The sequence below is a fragment of the Chroicocephalus ridibundus genome, chromosome 3 (assembly GCF_963924245.1).
Source record: "Chroicocephalus ridibundus chromosome 3, bChrRid1.1, whole genome shotgun sequence".
In the NCBI taxonomy this organism is placed as follows: domain Eukaryota; kingdom Metazoa; phylum Chordata; class Aves; order Charadriiformes; family Laridae; genus Chroicocephalus; species Chroicocephalus ridibundus.
In genome coordinates this window covers 95,691,795-95,711,925 of record NC_086286.1, presented here as the reverse complement: position 1 = coordinate 95,711,925, position 20,131 = coordinate 95,691,795, and the positions used below count along the sequence as shown (strand labels likewise).

At 38.6% G+C, this 20,131-nt stretch overlaps 1 protein-coding gene across 50 annotated transcripts in view; it reads left to right on the top strand.

Moving 5' to 3' along the window:
- The window catches only part of RIMS1 (regulating synaptic membrane exocytosis 1), a 342,029-nt gene that overhangs the window by 262,899 nt on the left and 58,999 nt on the right, over positions 1 to 20,131 (top strand). For 37 of the 50 annotated variants that reach the window (XM_063330221.1, XM_063330179.1, XM_063330171.1 and 34 more), the window contains one exon: positions 4,546 to 4,712. The exons of the other annotated variants lie outside the window; for them this stretch is intronic. In XM_063330221.1, coding sequence (XP_063186291.1) covers positions 4,546 to 4,712 — 167 coding nt within the window. The remainder of the gene's footprint in view (positions 1 to 4,545; positions 4,713 to 20,131) is intronic. 50 annotated transcript variants of the gene reach the window in all.

The window sequence follows — 20,131 nt, the reverse complement described above, 5'->3', positions numbered from 1 at the left end:
ATTAGTAAAATTGCTAACATTGTTAGTCATTGAGGAACTGTAAAAGTATGCAAGAATTACACTCTTGGTTTACGTTTATGGTCTTTCCATTGACGTTAACACATCTGCAGTTCATCATACCGCTCTTTTCTCCTTTTGCTGGCATAAAAGAAGCAGCAACACCACAGGTGGTGAAGTGAATGGAAGAACTGCATTTCGGCTGTTTATATTTCAGATAGATATATTGAAAAAACTTGTGTCTCTGTAACGCAGAAGCAGACACTGCAGGTATTTTGGGCATTTGAAGCTAGCTGCTATTAATGTTTAAGAAAACAGACCTATTCTTTAGCAATTGCTATCAAAGTTGCTGTAAACTTCAGCAACTCTCCTAACGTGATAAATAGAGCCCAAAATAGAATACAAATGTTACATAAGCTTTAACTCTGTAAGACATAGAGTTGAAAAAGAAGTGATTGCACTGAAAAATCACTATTTTGAAGCTTCAAAATGATATAATATTTAAATATAAAATGACAGGGAAATTTATTACAAATACATGCAGAGTTATGAAGAGCAGTCGTTTTCTAGATGAACAGGACTGTATCGTATTACTTTTGAGCCAAGTTGGGAACTCGCAGGCATTACTTTAATGCACGTACCCAGTAAGGGGATCTTAGCCCATGACATTTTTCTTCTCAATGATAAGTTCAGGTGTATTGCAACAGTAAAATATTCTTCTTTTAATGATCGCTGATTTGTGATCAGTGAGGGGAAAAAGTTTAACTTCAAAATTGCTCTCGTTTTGTTCATCTGTTAGCTGAGATGACTGATTATCAGGTTGTACTGAAAAGGGGTAGGTAGGGAATAAGTAGGGAAAGTTGTATGCCTCATCTAGAGGACAGTGACTTCAGTAGAAGCAGCACCTACAGGAAGGAAGAGCTAAATCCAGAAGTAGTAGTAAAATGTAAATGCTGTAGTAGCACTCAGCATTAACTTCCAGCATCACAACTTTTTGTGCTAATCTCTATTTCTGTGAAGGGAAGGGTTTTCAGTTTCTTGGGAATCACAATGCTGGCATACAGTATAAAGGGGTGATAAAAGCTCAGCCATACCATGAAAATCTCATTTAGGAAGAGATGCTCTGTGATTGAAATACCAAGGCAGGTAGAAGACATATCACCATATCTCCCATCACCATATCTCCATATCTCCCATCTCCCATCACCGTATCTCCATATCTCCCATCTCACGGTAAAATTCTCTGTTTACCAATGTATGAAAGACTGGCTGTTAAGCCAGTCTGATATTACAAATTCCATTTTGTACAGGCTGCTGGACTATAGGGAGCAAGACAGACCGAGGATATCTACGTAGCCCCCACTTACAGGGGATGACACCTGAGCTGAAGACCCCGTGGCAATAAATGGTTTCATATTTCAGTCATACAATGAGGCTGAGTCCCTAAACAGTCACTGATACGCAAGCTGGGTCTTCTGGCTTCTCTCCCAGTATCCTAACTAGTAAGCTGGACAGCCATGCTGATGCTTTCTCTCTCTCTCCTCCTCATCTTTCCCAGCCCGTGTAGGTAGCCCATGAAAGGTGGAGCAATTTCAGTACAAGTGAAACAGAAGGTCTTCTGTGGCCCCACACTGTGTATAGAGTTCACTGTGTTCAACTTTGTTATTTTGCTGTTGAGTAATAAATTGAGTGCTCAACAAGCAGCCAGATTTAAGTGTGGCTTGGGACAAAGGCCAAAGCCTCAACACTTAAGAAGAAGAAAGGTTTTCAGCAGGACGAAGAAAGTCACTGCATCTGGATTTGATGGTTCCCGTGATGGAGGAGCTGGGATTGTGTCAGCCTTCTCCAGCAGCATGTCATGCTTGCTCAGGGACCACATGAATCTTGTTCTACCATTCCAGATTCGCTATGTGCGCTCTCAAACCAGCAACTGCAAAGAGAATGTGGACTTTCTGGTGAGGAAGAAAAGTAACTAGACATCCTAATGATGGAAGGTGGAAGTCAGATTGCCTTCAGCAAATACAAATAAAACATGGAGATATTTCTGAGGCACTCTGTTACCATGCATAAAAAAAAATATGTATTTGAGAGAGATTGCGTGGTTATATTGTAAACAAAGTATTTTTAAAACCTCACCTGTGGAGGAATAATTTCTAGATATAGTTTAAATATATATGAAGGGTGAAATCCCTATTTCACTGAAATCAACAGAAATTTTATCATTTAATAGGGTCATGATTTCTTTTGCAGATTGCATTTCTATTTAGCTCAATGGAAACCCATAACATCTAATTTTTTTAGATGCCTCATTTTGGGAAAGCTTAAAGGATTCCTTAAGAATTATGTGGGAATTTTGCATAAAATATCAAGGCTGGCTTATAAGTGGGGCAGTATAACTTAAACTGGAAAAAATTAACCATTCAGTTTTCCATCCTCTGAACATTTATGTTTAGCCTGAGTAAAAAGTTTTCATAGCTTTTATTCTTGCTTTGAATTATTTTAGGCTTTAAAAGAAAAATGTCATCTAAAGAAATTTAAATGTTCCATTAGCATGAAATAGAGCTGATAAGAATTAGTGTGCTTTGTATTTCCATTTCAGAGAGGTTTATTTTGCAGTCTGAAAGAGGGCAAGCAGCAAAATTATTTAACAGACTCTACAAGCCATTTCCAAAAGTTGATCTGAATAAACATATCAGCATAGTCTCACCTTAACCCCGTTTACGTTCAGATAAGTCACACCGAGTCACTTGGAAAGAGAATCTCAAAACCAATCCTTGCTGTAGTTGAAAATATTGGAGTTCTTGAGTCCTCTGTATTACCCACTTTATTAAATCAGAGTTCTGCTGCATCAGTTTCCATGTCAATGCCTGTTAGACGTTATTGGAGCTCAAAGTCGTCGTGCTCCAAGCTATTTTGAAATAATCTACAAGGTTTCATTTTGTATTTGAAGCTGAAAATTTACCTTTAGTAAACCAAAGCTTTCTGTCCCGCAGATGTCTTTATTCAGTCTGCCAGTGCAAGCCCCTCACAGGGTATCGCTAAAAGTTTCCTGGTGTATGCCGTCCAGGAGCTGTGAGTGACCCTAAAACACACACCGAAACACTAAATTTGTATAATCTTCATTTCTCCTACAGATTTCTATATTTACAGTCAGTGCTTAGTATCCTCTTTATTCCCTTCCCTTCTTTACTCCTGTTAACTTCCTCATCTTATCTATGTTTTACCAAGAGGTTTCCAAGTGTTCTGTGGAGACCTCAGTCGTAGTTGCGGAAAGGCACCAGAGCAAGAGAATATAAACCTGGCTTCAGGACAGGAGGCCTGATAACGTTCATCTGTACAAACCTGAGCTTGTGTTTGCTAGGGTTTTAAAGCTAAATCATGACATTTGCTGACTGACTCAGCCTGCAGCCCAGTGCCTAATTGAGCTGAGGATGTGCGCAGACTGTCACCGCTTTGAGCATAATTCATAAATAAACTTTTATGACTTGCAATTTTATAGAGCGCAGATCCAGAAAATGAACTCCCCGGAGTGTCATGTCAAAAATTGCCTAGTCTTCCCACGTGTTAACAGTTGTCCCATAATATGCCCTGGGAAGTACACCACTGTTTTACCCCCTGCAGCTAAGGGTGCCTTGCTCTGTAATGATAGTGGGTTTTAGTTTTGTGAACCTGACAATGATGTAAACCCCATGTCTGTGTGACTGCAGATTTAGGTCAGTGTGGCATTGCTAGGACTGAAGCTTCTTTTTATATATATCTGACTGACGATGTGAGTAGTAGGAGCATTATATAATAGGCACTGTGGTGTCGCAGTTGTTTTTAACTAATCAAAGCTTCTGCTGTTAGCAAAAGGGAAATGACTTCTACCCCTGTCCACGTATTCCTCCTACTGGGTCTTCTGCTGGTTCTCACACGTGTGCACATCTAAAAGCAACTAGAGCAGGGAACTGATCTGCCTGAAAACAAATGCTGTTTTTGCTGAGTTAGCTTTCTGCCTGACTAGTCCTCTAGTATCATGATACAAAGAGATATTTTGAGGTAGGAAATGCACTTTTTTTCCATTTCTGATAGAACTTAGGTATTGAACGTCAGCTTCATGCAGCATTACATTTCATTCAGTCTCGTAGGCACTTCTTTCCAAACCGGCTTTGTACAGGTACTTTTTAATATTTGAAAAATTGGAAAAAGCCAAATTAGCCAAATAGGCAAATATATGGGATGCATGTGCTTGAGAAGATGTCTGTCCATTGCGTAAATATTTAATTATTATAGTTCCAGTGTACTAAAGAACCAGCAGCCTATTTAAATTCCAATGCCGTAATTTATTTCAAGTGTCCATAAATAGTCCATTTAGTCCATAAATACCATGTTTGATTTCTTCACTAGACATAAAAACATTCTTTGATGTAGGTGTTTCTCTGAATTTCATACAATTTTGTTAGATCTGAAAGCGGTTAGACAGAATTGTCATATTTAGGTCATTTGTTTTGTCAATGTATGCGTTATGTTTTGATGAGACTCCTCACCCTTTCTTTTCTTGATCTCTAGTATAACATACAAACAGATCAGTACAGAAGTTGTGATAACGTCTCTGCCAAATCATCAGATAGTGATGTCAGTGATGTGTCAGCCATTTCCCGAACCAGCAGTGCCTCACGCCTCAGCAGCACAAGTTTTATGTCAGAGCAATCTGAACGCCCTCGGGGCAGAATCAGGTGAGTGCTCAGTGCAGCTTTAATTGTATCACACCCCTGCTTTTGTTTAGTGCCAAAATACAACTAGAAATTATTGACATTAGATGACCACAACATAAGAATTTCTGGAAAATGTTATGCACATATCAACTGTCTTCCATTGCTAGCCTAAGATGACAGTATTTTTGCAGTTGTACATTTAAAATGGAAAGCAAATGGCAACTGGAACTCGAACACACACTGTCATTTCATTGCTGGCTATGAATCAGTGTAATCAGTATGCCAATCAGGTATTACAGCAGAAATACTACTAGATTTTTAATCTAAAGGATTTTCTTTCATAAAAGCTGGTTTTTTTTCTTTCAATCTATATATTTATTTCCCTGTCTACCTGGTTTTATTTTGCTGTTTTCATGCGTACGATAAATTACTAGATTTGAAAAAAGTATTTGGACAGTAATTTTGATAGCTCTGATTCAGAAGTAGTTTAATTCCTTTGCATTATCAATAATCAAATATCTCTTTCATCCTTGATAATGATCTATTCTTGGTTTAGTGCTTTTTTAGATACACAGATTGCTTCCTGTCTTCATTTAACTCGATGACAGGACACCCACCAGCTATAATGGCTGTAGGATTGGCTTGGTAGTCTATGGTTACATCTACCAGTGTTTGAACTCTTAAAAATTTGACTTCAACTGTTTTAAGACACAAGAAAAATTAGGAACTATTAAAAAAAAAAATCCCTATGGAGGAAATCAGTCTGATAAAAGTCTGGATGGCTTCACTTAGTAATTCAGACAACTTCTAGACAGACTCACAATCTGAGACGTTCAGCTGTAGGCTTTTTGATCTGTTCATGCGATGGCAAGGAATGTTAGGGAAACTCAGAAACTGGCCTCTGTGTATAAACTAACTCCAACTCATTTTTTTGTTAAGGAAAATTCATGAGGGTATTCAAAGGCACGTTTCAGATTGGTGAAATTATAACCTGGCAGCTGCAGTAATCCACAATCCAGAAGAACACTGCAGTGGAACTGTAAATGTATTTAAAGTTACTCGAGTGTTTAGTTACTTCAATTCATGTGTTTAAATGCATTTTATTTCTAGCTTTTCAGTATTTGTCTCTTACAGAGGGCTTTAGTCATGTCAAAATACCTGTATTTTCTAGACATTGAATTTTCTCAACTAGGCCCTCTCACAGTGTCTTTGGCAGGTTGAATAAAATAGGATTTTTTCCCATAAATATCTCTGTGTTGAAAAGATTTTATCAGAAATGTTCCTTGGGTTCAGAGAGTCTGATCACAAATATTAGAACCAGGAGAACCAGCAACCTCATGTGAGGCTGGAAAGGGGCAAACCTGGGGTCGGATCCTTGCTCTTGTTCAACCTCTTCCATTCTAATGAGTAGCAGAGCACTTTGGGTACAGGATTAATCAACCTAGTGTACGAAACCAAGTGTCTGCAATCAGAGCTCCAGTTCAGCTTCACTCCTAAAGTGAGATGTCAGTAGAATTCAGATGCCTTCCCTTTCAGATACTGTCTGCAGAATCCATTTAACTTTCTCTAAATTCAGGAGTGCTTCCATAGTGAACAAAATGTATAGTAATAATATATGGTGCAGCTCGTTTGGTAGAAATATGAGGAAGAAATTAACAGATTCATAAATTACTCATAACTTTCAGTATTTTTCTTCTGAGCTAGCAGTGGTTTTGCTCCCCTGAAAGACCTGTAAACATAAGTGGGACATGCCTAATGTACTATCTTTGCAATTAGCCTATTTCAACCATTAAGTGCAGTGGAGTGAAATTTAAAATAATTTTGATGTTATGTTGGAAAACATTGTCTCCAGCAGATTAACATCCATGGTTCAAAATTTTCCTTTTGAGTTGTCCACACTTATTTTTGGATGATTGCCTATCATCATTATAAAAAGGTCAAAGTCTTTAGAGACCTGCAAAAATGTATCATGGGAATTAGATCCAGCCACAGAGGTGAGGCGGTGGAGAAAGGTCAGAATGAAAGGAAGTCGGAAGTTGAAGAAAAGAGAAGGAGAAGGCATTTTGCTGGTGATCCGAGAAAAATCAGCTTCCTACCCTCCTGTGTCTGTACTGGTAGCCTCTGTCACATCGTCTTTAGTCAATTGTTTGTGCAGCTTACTTATTACGTGGTAATGAAGAGTTAATCTGGGGAAAGGGTTGATTGTATTAGGAACAATTTTTTCAGAGGGAGATCTGTGCCGTTTGACTTGAGCCTTAAAAACTACGTATCTACAGTGGAATTTGTGTAAAAATTATCTTTCTATTAAATTATTTGTCTAACTTCCCTAAGTCATCATGAAAAAGAAGCAGCACTTATGGTTCATCTCATCTTCAGATAGAGGTCAAAGACAGGTGAATTGTCCTTTTCTAGAATTAATTGTTTAAGGAACACTAGATGACTAGTTTAGATTGGTTGCTTTAATTTCAGACATCTAAAATTCAGTGAAATTGATTTTTCTCATAATTACTAATGTTTCTTTAAGTTCAAGGAATTAGAAATTTGATGTTTGAGTTTGATTAGTAACTTGAAGTTCAAATTTATTCTTACCTCCAAGGAACTTGATGTTAACATATATCAAGTGGGAAGGGATGGGATATTCAAGCAGAGGGGCAAGGAAAAAAGCGTTTTTTAACTTCCTGTCCTCTGTTTTACTCAAAACATCACCTTCATTTGGAGGTAGCCATGTATCCCAGTAGCCATGGCAAGTGTGTGAGTGTAAGGTTAAGTTTAAAGACAAAGTTTGCTGAACTGCCTTTTTATGCACCTACTTTAGTTCTCCAGGTACTTTCTGGAGATGAGAGCTATGAAGAACCTAGTAAACATATAGAAACTCGAAGGAGGTGGCTCACTTTTAGCAATCTCACTAAACCATGTCATTCAACTAGGTGTCCTTAGGTGTCTTTTGCATCCAGAAGATACATGCAAGGTTCCTGGTCTGCATCGCCTTTGGAAAGGATTTCTCCATCTCTTTCTCTATTGAGCAGAGAAAAATGAATCCTAGGGCTATTGACCTGCAACCTGAGTTAATTAAATTAAATGGAGAAATGTGACTGGGGTTAGTAACCTGAAGTGAAACTGTGCTTCTCTAACATTCCTACGTGAGCTGAAAAATACTGGTTGGTTATTCATACTAAGAGCTGTGGTGTGAAATTTCTGAATGTGAAGCGTGCCAGCTTAAGACAGCAGTAGTCTTAGTTAATGATGTTCATCAGTATAACCCCATCATCCGTCATGTTAATGCTTCTGTGAAAAGGGATATATATTTAGCTCCTAAACATAGGAAAATACAAGATACTGTCCTCTTTAGGGCTGTCACTAAAAGAGCAAACTTTTGTTGGAACTTTGTACAAAGTATCATTACTTTTAAATGTCAGAAGGTGCCGGTCCTGCCAGCACTGGTGGTTGTCTGTGCCAGAAAGCAGCTTTCTGACCTTTCCTCCCAATTCCTAATGGAGGAAAGATCCTTAAAAAAATCTAGCTAATGCCTTTCCCCATCAATCCAGGCAGAGTCAATCTCTCTCTCTTCTCCCTCAGTTTTGAAGATTGTATCATTTCAGACAATGTCTTCTATATTATCCTATATTTATAGTTATTTCTTTATTCAAGCAGTGAAGATTTTAAAACCTGGAAGCACATCTCTTTTTCTTGGCTCTAAAGTCTATGGGTATTAGCTGTAAGTGTAGGACAATTTGTGGGTTTTTTTGACAATTTTTAATTGTAATGAGTAACTGCTTCAGTTACATTACTCAAACTACACCGTGCTTTTAATATCTAATGAGTAACTCCTTCAGTTACATCACTCAAACTACACTGTGCTTTTAATGAAGTATGGCGTTTATAGAATGAAACACTAACTGAACAGCAAGGATAAAATCGGTGCAGAACAACACAGAAATACTGTGCATCTTATTTGAATAGCTACATAAAACTCTAGCTATTCTTTGGGTCAAAACTCACAAATTTAAATTTGTGTAGTGCTAGGAAACTTGAGCATGTTGAAGAAGTTAGTAACACAGAATGAAAGCAAATCTTCCCATTCCTTTAATCAATGACAAAACTGTGTCTAAACCTTTTAAGGCAGAAGACTAATTTCATTCCTACAGTATATTTGTAGTTGAAGTACCTGTCAGAAAGCTGTGACATAGCGTGCATGCAAAATACCGTTAGTTAATCTTCAGTCTGGAGATTTTGTTGATTAACACTTCTAATAGCTTGCATAAGGGAATTAAGATTGATGCAAGTTCTAAATATAAGTATATAAAATAGCTTCTTCGTTTCTAATTTGTTTAGCATTTTCAGGTGAAAGTTATAAGAAATGGATACGCGTGGATAATCTAGTCTGCATGTGAAATCATTCCAAACATCTTTCTTGTTACCATCCCGGGAAGTCTGGTTGACTGCCATGCTCTCTAGTGGAAGTGCAGGCAAATATCGGGAATTTTTGTTCTGTAAACAAAATGTTCTGGGACTTTTGACTGGAATCAGAATCAGAGTTGTGAATTTGGCCTGTCATAGCATTTGGAGTTGGTGTGTGTTTCATAACTGAAGTCAGATTACCAGTCCTTCTTTATGGAGATTTGCTTTCATCAGTCATGGTCTTTATGCACTCATAATACAGTCAAGCAATACTTTGTGCCTGTGTGTGCTGTAGATGTTACTGTATATGACTCAGGAACATTTCTCACGTCCTAAATGAAGCAGAAGGAAATTTGTCACGGTTTAATGCAAATAATTGATAAGTAAGAATCCACGTTAAATACATGATGATTAATAAGCACCGTATGGGCTTGATCAGACAAAGAAGGACATTTTCTCACTTCCATTCAAAATTATGCCCAGTGATGTCATTGCATCATTTTTAATTAGGGGCCTACTTATGCAAAGACACCTGAACTTCTTGGTAATGCCAAATAGGGAACTGTCATGCATGGTAAAGGTGGGCTGGAGGATTCTGTTTTGGAGGATTTATCAAGTTGGCTACCGTAAGGTGTTTCTCTTAAATCTGATTGAACAAAATCTGCTAAATACATGAAAGACTAGATACCTGCTTTTAGGGTGAATTTGTCTCAGTGTGTCTGGATTTCAAAGGAATTGCCCCTGCCTTAGGAATATCACTGTTATTCCTCATTTTAAATTTGAAAACCACGTCTTTATTAAGAATTATATTTAGTATCTTAGTAAATGTGTGGTATAATTATGTATGTGTCATATTTTAATCTGGTTTTACATACTTTGCATAATTGAATGCTTAAGTTTAACTAAAATATTTTAAATGAGCTTATCAAAGAAATGGGTGGTAATTGTGGACTTAAACCAGTCCTAATTTGTTTCACATATTATACCATGCCACTGAGTGGCTTGTATCACAAACTCATACATGCTTCTTGGGATTCAGGTATGTTCTTAGTACGTTACTGAAGAAAAAGAACTTTTTTTTGGTTCGTACTGTCAGACTCTATCTGACAAACCTTTTCATCCCCGATTTCCAGAACAGCGTATACAACTTGCAGGTAGCTGTTATTCATTCAGTACAGTAGAACTTTAGTGATAGTACACTTGAGCTTTGAAACAGGAATGATGGAGGAGGGAAATGATGACACATGATCAAGTGAGGAAGTGGTTGCTGGGTTGAGAGCAAAGGGGGCAGGGTGATGGAGACAGGCAGGACCTCATAATCAACAAAATAGGGCAAGAAGGAACCCGCCCCAAGTGTATGCGCATGAATAAGGACATGCTTGAGAGGAGAGCATTTGGGGGAAGCTCTCATGCTTTTCTGTGAGATCAGCACAGGTGGGTGGCTCTCTGAATGGCCTGTGCTCTAATGCATGGGGAACAAACAAGAGGAATTAGAGATGTGTTATGCAGCTGCAGGGCTATGATCTCATCCTGATCACAGAGATGGGGCGGGATAGCTCACATGATTGGAGTGCTGCAATCCATGGAAGCGCAGGGCAGAACGGCAATGAAGGGGTGTTGCCCTTTATGTGAGAAAGCAGAGTACGCAGGGAACTCTGCCTCGAGATGGATGATGAACAAGCTGAGAGTTTATGGGTCAGGACTAGAGGCCCAACCAGTGTCATGATGTTGTGGGTGTCTGCTATGGACTTCCTGATCAGGAAGAAGTAGATGAAAACTTCTCCCAACAACTGGACAATTCACATTCACGGGCTCTGGTTCTCACGGGGAACTTAAACCATCCTGATATCTGTTGGTTGAGCAATGCAGTAGGGCACAAGCAATCCAGGAGGTTGCTGTAGTGCATTGACGACCAGAGGGAAAGTCTGGAGCAAGGACTCAGCAGCAGAAGATCAGGTCAGGGAACATTTACACGAGCTGAACGTGTACTATTTTGTAGCAGTTCAGTACTGTTTTGTCCTGTTCAGTACTATTTTGTAGCAGGTGCTGTCTGTAAGCCAGTGCTCCCTACATTTGTTCTATCCTACATATCAGAACATAGGACTGGAAGGGACCTCTCTGGAGCCAGAATGTAGCCTCTGCTGTCACAAAGAGCTGAATCACATTCATGTATTTTCAGGATCCACCTTCAACTTAATCAGTTGCTTTTGCACCCACTTATTTTGGAAGGTTTTCCAAGTCTAATTTCTTTGATACTCTGGAAATTTATTTCAGTTACAGGGTAAATTTATTCATGGGGAGTTTAAACACGTTGTTCACGTTTGTCCCTGTGCTAATTTGGCATCTTATTTAGATAGGTTTTTCCTCCCTTCTATTTACTCCTTGGGCTATCATAGCAAGCAATCAGAGCCCAATGGTTTAACTACCTTGTTGTTTTACTCAGTTACATATTACATCCTTTCTAATTTGTTGGTCATCCTAGCAGCCCTTCTCTGCCATTTCCAGTTTGAATGAAACCTTGAATTTCTGTGACCAGTGCTGTAGATGAGGTCTCCTGCACAGTGTCATTAATTCTGCCCTCACCAACACATGGAAGAACCCATTTGCTTTTTTTCATAACCGTAACACTTGGTTGTGCTGGTCGTGTAGCAATTGGCCAAAATGGTCAAAAACTGTAACCATGTCAGAAGCTGTGCCTTTGAAGGCATAGTTACAGCTAGATGGTTTCCTCCGTTCCCTGCATCTCCTTCAGAGTCCTTTCTTCTCGGTTATTGAGCATGCAGGAAGAACTAGCTGATACCAGCGTGGACCACAGCACAGTGTTCCCTTCAGCACCCTGCTCCTGGCCTTTCCTCTGCAGGCTTCCCTTGCCACTTCAAGCAGGAGGAACTCTGAGGAATTTATGTCTTTTTTCTGTCCCCTTGGAGTTTTGATTAGCAATACTTACTAAGAGGGACGATCCGGTGAATCCAAATTAGCTTTCAGATATAACTGTAGTTTCCAAATATCCTTAACTTTTTGTACTGAAAATGAACTGTCTGCTAATTAATGAATTGGCTGTTCATTTCTTTCTTTTAAAAGGAATGAACTTATTAAAGTTGGGTTTGACCATGGCTGAAGATTCGCACTGGAAGTCTGAATGTCACTGTGAAACTGAAGATAACACAGCTAGGGTATCATGCAACATCATTAGCTGTTTGGATCCACAGTTTTTGCCCAACTCTTAACACTTCTTCCAGTTTGTCGGCAGGGATTAAAAGTACCCCCTGCTATGTCTATGTCAGTCTCTGAGAAAATAACCTAGTGTTTTTCTGCTGATGGTACTCTCATGCAAAGAGCTAACTAGAAATGAGGCCGTTTAAATATTTTATTTTTAAAGCATTTAGGGACTTTCCTAGTTACTGTGACAGTTCTGGAAACTCACACTTCTGGAGCCTGCTGGCTTTATGTACATGGAGGAGACTTCCTAGTACAGGATAGGGTCCCTGGCCTTATGCTGTTCTATTTTTTTGTCCTGCGTGTTACTGTGAGCCAGTTTCTTCAAGCGCTTAAGGTGATGAGCTTGCAAACTCTAAGCCAGGCAAAGGCTCCCAGTGACTCAAACAAGACCTCTCCCTTCCCCGCTTCTAGACCTGCCCAGAGACATTCTGCTTGGAGTCCATTGGGAAATGGTGAGTGCTGACTGGCTGCTTTTCTCTGCTCATAGCTCCCTCTTATTTAGTAATGTTTGTGCACGTAGATCCCTCTTTCTTTTCACAGTTTCATTTCATGCTGCTTATTATTCTGTTCTCTTACATAAAATGCCCAGTCTCTTTAGTGTGGAGCCAGATGAAGTAACTGGAGGTTTGCCATCTCATTGAGAACATACAGCAGCGTTGATCTGCAGAAGATCTCTCAAGGAGCTGTAGCCAGAGAGCACTGCCTGGATTGGAAATAGATTTTCTCCCATTGGTTTTCCATCCTCCCACGTAGTACGTTAGAGCTAGTTTAATATAATTTATGGTGATGAGGGAGAATGGAGTAGAGAGAGTACAAAGGGTCTTCTGACCTCTTCTCAGCCTTCCCAATAGCGCTGCCTGTTGCCATCATAAATGTATGTAATGTGACCTGTGCAATAAAGTTGTTCAGTCCTTCCCCCACCCTCAGTTTAGACTAGGGCTGCAACCATCCTTGTCAGCTCACTAATTCACTTGAAACGCAGCAGTACTGCACCACAGACCCAGCTGAGCGAAGTTTAACTTCATGTCATGACAGCCAAAGAAAACGTAACACACCAAGGCTTTTCATGCCTTTCAGTTGATGAGACTGAGGTTTGTGTTGAAATAAAGAAACGACTCATTTCATGTTAATTACAAAAGTAATTAAAATCTGTATATTGAATTTGTGCTAGAGCGTACAGGGTGTAGATAAGATTCTTCAGTCTCAGAGAAAAAACAAAAGGTAAAATCTTTTAATAATTATTATAGGTATTGCAGACAGAACTAGTGGAGGTAACAACAGAATAACACTGCAGTTTATTCATCGATAAAAGCAAATCACCTGGAAAATGGGAGCCAGTTCGCAGGTAGTTTCGAACTGGCTTTGTGTAGGATATTCACTGCCACACTCATGATCTAAACCTAAGAGAGGATCCTGAAAATGTTTTGAATATTGCACAATTTTTTTGTACCTTGCATATGTTTGACCCCATGTTCCTTATACAAACCTGTGTAAGGGCAATTTCACGTTATATAAAGAAAGGGTTGAGCTATATAAATTTGCAGTGAAATATGCGGTACTGTAGCTTAGCATGAGAGGGATCCATTTGGGTATACTAGGCCAAATTGCATGTTCCTGATTTTTATAGCTCTCACTATCAGTATTTGGTATAAAAATAAATATTATTCTAATTGTGCAAGATGCTATCAACTCAGAGCCTTATCAGGCAAAGGAGACGTTGTCTTGTACTTGGAATCATGTTGGTTCCTTGTTCTACGATTCTGAGGGCCTTTGGGGTGTCATACTAGAAGACTCTATATGCTGCAGCACTGCCAAACAAATTATAAAAAATAATCTCATTACTTGCATACCTCCTGCATGCCTAGCTATATGCCATCAGACATTAATAATCACAGTGTTCTAGCAGTGTGCTCATCTGGGTCTCTTTCTTGGTAGAAGTAGATGTTAACAATATATGAAGGGCTAGATGCCAGTGACTACATATCTCCGCAGCTCCACAAACAGCGGTGTTGCGACATCAGTCGGCATCACGTTGAAAATCTGGTCCTTAATTGGCATTTTCAAAAGGGCGTTTCTTGCTTTTATGGTTAAATTCTGCCATGTGCAGCATTTCAAAATATCACTGTGGAAGGTCTGTTCCACATTTCTCAGGCTAAAGCATCACACAGTCAATTACATACCTGTAGCAGAAATTATTAATTCTGCTGCATATATATTCACCTATGAATCAGATCAGCCTTTCTTTTTGGAAATTTTAACTCCAGATTATTACAGGTTGTCACATCTCTAAGGAATCTTAGACTAAGTTCTCATTTGCTATTCATCTTCCATATTGTATCTGCTTCAAAGCCTGCACAGCTAAGCACTTGCAAATTTATAGATGGCTGCAGTTGTAATTTATCAGCTGGACCGTGGATCATCAGAATCCATGCTTCAATATGACTTTTTAATCAGCTGTGAAAGCTCCAGTGCAAAGGCGCTCATTGAAACAATACTCATTTCTGTTCATATTGTGAACTGGCATGGCTTTGGGGAGATAATATTGAAGCTGTCCTCTTTTCTGAAGGTTTCATTTTTATGATTTTTAATGGTCAAAATTATGAGAGAGTCCCCAATTTATTTTTTAAATTATATCTCTGCAAATTTAGCTTGACTGAAGAGTATTTCTTGACCTGATTATTTCTTTCTCGTGACAACTTGTAGTTCCTGCAATTTTCAGGTACAAATGATTTTAAGGTGACTGGGTTGTAATTCACATGAGTATGAAATCCTTCATCTTCTATGTAAGCAGGAGTCTTCCTTTTCTAAGAAAGAAGAATGAGATACTAGAACTAGGCTACACCGATTAAAGTAATCGATATATTTATAACGCAATAATATATTTATTTTGTGCTTAAATGTACAGATAACAAAAAAAATATCAGAAATAAGTGGTTCTTCCTTCTAATTTGGATAATTAAATCTTCCTGATTTTTGTAGCTATTACAGTTCGGAATCATATTTCAAGACTCACACTTTAACCTACAAGATTAACTTTTAGGTTTTGAGTTACAATTCAGTAAGCCATAACCAAAAAACTGTGTAATATTTGTAATTATATAAAGTCTCTCAGCTTCCTAGGAACTACATATCTGTTTGCAAACTTCAGTGTGTGGCAACTGCATTTTATTATACTATTATAGTAGTTACATTATAGTCCTCTAGTACTAGATGGCTTCCAAAGGCCAAAGTTTTTTAACCTGTGTAATTTCTCACTTAATAATATATTGAGTGAAACCGCATTCTTTAAAGTCAGAGAAAAATTTACTTGTTTCTTTTGTTGGCCCTTCTTCAAGTGGGGGGGATTTTTGTTTCTTCTAAATGGAAGAATTACCTTAAACTGCTTCACCTTAAAAAAAAAAGTAGTCTATTGCTAATTTTCATTCTTCCCTGGAAACATTGAGCCAGTCTCTCCACCGTTTTTTGTCATGGGCAAAAAATAAAATAATACAAGTAATGTGAGAGAGACTTCACTGGAGTTTGATTCTCCTTTTTTGCCTAATTAAATCCAAATTTGTACTCTGTGTGTGACCCAGAGATTCTAGCAGAACAGAAAAACATAGATTTTTTTTTTTTCTTACACAGTCTTTCTGGTTTAACTTCACAGGCCCTTAGAATTTAGAGCAAGGAAGGAGAGAGTTTTGCAGAGGCAGATCAGACATCCAGCTCAGAGAGTCATCAAAACAGAAACACTTTAACGGCCCAGTTTGTCCTAGTGTTGAGGCCAGCTTCCTCTTCATGGAAAGAAAGGAGTTTTTGGTTCGAGGCACTATTACAGAGCACAAAGTGCTGGGATTCCCTGGTGAACTGGGATCTCAAAATGTTTAAATAGTCACTCTATACATTGACAGTGAACATCATCTGGGGATAGCCAGCAGAGCACACTGGTCTGATTCCTTGTTGGAAGGTCTCTCGTCATGCTGTTTGCTTTCGTCGTGTTGATGTTTGTACTAAGATGGATATTTGGGGGGGAATTTGCAGGGAATTGAGCGTTTGAAGAGTATCTTCATATCAGCAAGCTTAGCTGTGTGTGGGGAGGGGAGAATAAGGAGATGATTAATAGCTTTTTCTGTTGCACAACAATAAGAAGGAGTAGTGAGAGACCGTCGTCAGTGAGGGGCAGGAAAGGATAGTGAGCTACAGACTACATGTGCAAGAAGAACCAGGTGGTTTCAGTGAAGGATGAACAAGAGCTCCCCACAACTGATGAAGGGTTGTCCTTAGTGGTTTATACTCCGGTTCAGTGAAGTACGTAGCCTGTGCTGTGCCACACATGCTTTGCTGGAAAGAAAAACACTCAAGTCCATGGCAGCACTTTGCTGAATCAGGATGTTAAGCACTTGTTTGTATGTTTTATTCTGGCTGGCTGGCCTTCTGCATTGCATTGAGTGCTTGCATTGAATTGTCAAGCACTTTTCCATTCCCATTAGCTTCAGGAATTAGACTCCTTGAGCACTTGTATTAACAAGCTAGTTAAGCACATGGCAATAGAGACCATCTGCTTCGATTTCCCAAGTATTTTTTAACAAATATTTATTTGTAATTTTTAAATACAAGCTATTAGAGTCAGTATTAGAACTAAGATATTATACTGCTTTAGGTTTTGTTCAGTGTGACTGAAACAGTAATGGAATTCCAGTTTGATATAAAAAAGACGATTGTAAATACCAGAAGACAACTTCTATATTTATGACACTAATTATATTGCTGATAATTTTCCCACGTATGACTGTTTCTTTGTAGTCAAGGTTTCTGCTGTAGAGAAGACATTTAGGGTCACTGAGAGAGACTGATTTTCTTATATAATGTAATAAGCAACGTATTGTGCAGTGGCTTCAGTGTTTTATAGTTCTGTGTTTAAATACTGAGTGAGATTAATTAGTTGATATTGCAGTGGAGAACATCTTCCCTCCCATAGCTAGAATGGGAGCATCCATAACGTAACCGGTCCTGCTGACAGACTGAAGACTTTCCTTGGGTCTTAGTATTAAAAATAAACACTGAAAGCCCTCATTGGCTTCATAGCCCTATGTCTGCTATGTTTTCAGAAGATTTCTTTTCATTTTGGAATTTTCCATTGCAAAGATTTTATTTAAAAATGGAATATTTAAATTAACATTTTACTGTGTGACTGGTGCTAGTGTTTATTCAATCCAAAGAGCATCTCAATATTAATGATGCAGAGAATGGCATATGAGGTAGCATTATAAGAAGCAGTATTTTTCAAAGCATGGGATGCTTTAAAATCATCAATGAAATTTATCAACTCCATACTTGCTTATCAAACTCCTACTGCAAGAATAAAATGAGGTGAAATGAAGACCAGGAACAGTGGGTACTAGATTCAATCATTTTTTTTTTTGGTGTGGGCTTTCGGCCTTTAGTATGCTCATTTGCACTGTATGTTGCATCCGTAAGTAGGTGTGTGTGTCCCTGGTATAAGCTTCCATGAGTGCTGTGCTCACAAAAGATATACAAGTATTAACTAAAACATGGAGGGTCGATAAAAAAATAAATTCATCTAACTCAGTTCAACTTTAATATTTATCGCAGTGAAAAGACCATGCATACAAGATGTTTTGGAAGGACTCAGTTACTGAAGTGTCACAGCCAAGCAGCCCACACTGCAGTTACCTCCCTCCTCCACTGTATCTCCATGATCTTCCCCTACCCAGAGCGTTCAGCTGACAGACCAAAGAGAATAGAGAAGTACTGAGATCATATAACAACCTTTCTTCAGCAGGGCACCTTATTTAACATCTCTCTCATCTGCCTAGTTGTCAGACATCACAAAATTTGTAAAATCTTGATAGCTTCAACTCTTTCCCAATGGATCAGTTTGGGTGGAATTCACCTTGATGAGGCAGTAGGGGAATGAGTGATAGAAGCTGTATAGATTGTATAAGGAACACAGAAAACAAGGCTAAAAGCTCAGAAACGCCATATCTGAGTTAAAAAACGAAGTTTCAACTAATATTTGTGTTTTCTCTGAATTGGAAGTTTATAAACCAAAAAATAATTTGACTTTCAGAGGAGAGTGTGATAAATAGCACTTGAAACTCTTTAACAAGTCTGTTCTCAAGGTAGTGATACATTTTTACAAGCACTAGTAAATTTTTTATGGTTATTTAGAACCTTATGCTCTGGAAAACATTAGCATAATGGTAACATTTGAAATCTGGGTTTAAAAAGCACACTAATTCATCCTTTTATTTGCAAGCTGGGAGTTTGACTATTTTGTGTGCTTAACAAACTGCTGTCTTTATTCAGCTTTCCCTAGAGGTGTAACCGATACTTGTCAATACAGAGACGTCTCTTAAATGATTACACAGCTCTTCAATTTTTTACACACACCAAAAGTTCAAGCTGATGGAAAACTTGTCAGTCTCCAGTGTAACTGTGTTGAGTAGTAGTGGTACGACTGCTACGTTGCTTAAAATACAACAAATTTGAGAAATATGAATGTAAGACCAAGCAGTCCAAGCCAAATTGTCTTGAAAGATAATACAATTTTAATATAGTGCAAAATGCAACTTGTGGCTAATGCAAATTCCCTAGCAGGGTTAGAAAAGCCTAAGAGCTTCACAGATGTGGACCGTTGTGTTCTAGCTGTCATCAGCTCTGAGAAATTAAGGAGCATCTTTTTAAAACTTCAGAGTGGTAATAGTGTTCATTCTCGCAAAGAAAGAGTATTTATGCAGCAAAAAGCCTGATCAAGACTTTTAGGCAAAGCTGTAGGGTAAAACCTCTCTAGGAACCTTTTCAGCATTGGGTAGTTTTGAGACTCGGTTGTCTCATCTGCATTCCCAGCTGTCTGAGAAGTAGGGAGTACAGTTGTAAAATTCTTCCTGATCTAAATGATCATCTGTTGGTGATAGAGAAACTGTCACATTGTGAGTTGGTCAGAGTTTGCTAGGAAAGCTAAAAGTACATAGCTGAAGATTACCCAAACCATAACACAGCATAAGAAACTCAGGTAGAAATAGGCAGTGGTAAGAAAAGGAAGGGAACTTTCCACCAACTCTGGCACTGGAGTACCATCACGTTGCCTACTCTGGACGTGTCCGTGCTTCTGGATATTCCCTGCCATGTATCTCAAAGTATTTGTCTGTATTTTGCAGTTTGATCTTCTTTTTGGAGTGCCTGGTTTAATCGCTTAGCGCATACACAGATATTCGTATACAGCTTTATCCCGGCATATTATCTCAAGGCAGCAACTTGCTATGCCTGGGCTGGGAGTCTGGCCTTTGAGTGCTCATGAGGCTGGGCAACACCACCACTAAGTGCGGCTCTGTGGCTTCTCACTCCAGAGGTAGTTTGTTTACGGGAAGTTTTTGGTCCCTCTGTTGCTTCATGTCTTCGTATCAAGAGTGTCTCCACAGAATAGTTACTATATGGACTGTTTTCTTTTGAACAAGTGCTGGAAGAGAATATACAGTAATTTGGTTTAAGAGTGATCTTTTGCATTAGTCTATGATTTTATGGTTAGTGTCTGTGCCTCCAAATAACATAACTTATGTTGGAAGAGAAATTCAAGCACAGTAACGTTACCAGAGTTCAGCCAGAATAGCGAAGGTATGTTTAAGTTCAGTAAAAATTACTTAGATGTAAAAAGTCAAAAAACTACAATTTTAACAAAGTTTGGCTGGCTGAGCAATTCAGTACAGTCACTGAAATTAATGATGACCAGAAATGGAAAAATGACCAGCAAATTGGCTTGAACAGCTGTCAGAATAAATTTAAAATCCCCAAAACCCCTCAGCCTACAATACTTCAACTGAAAA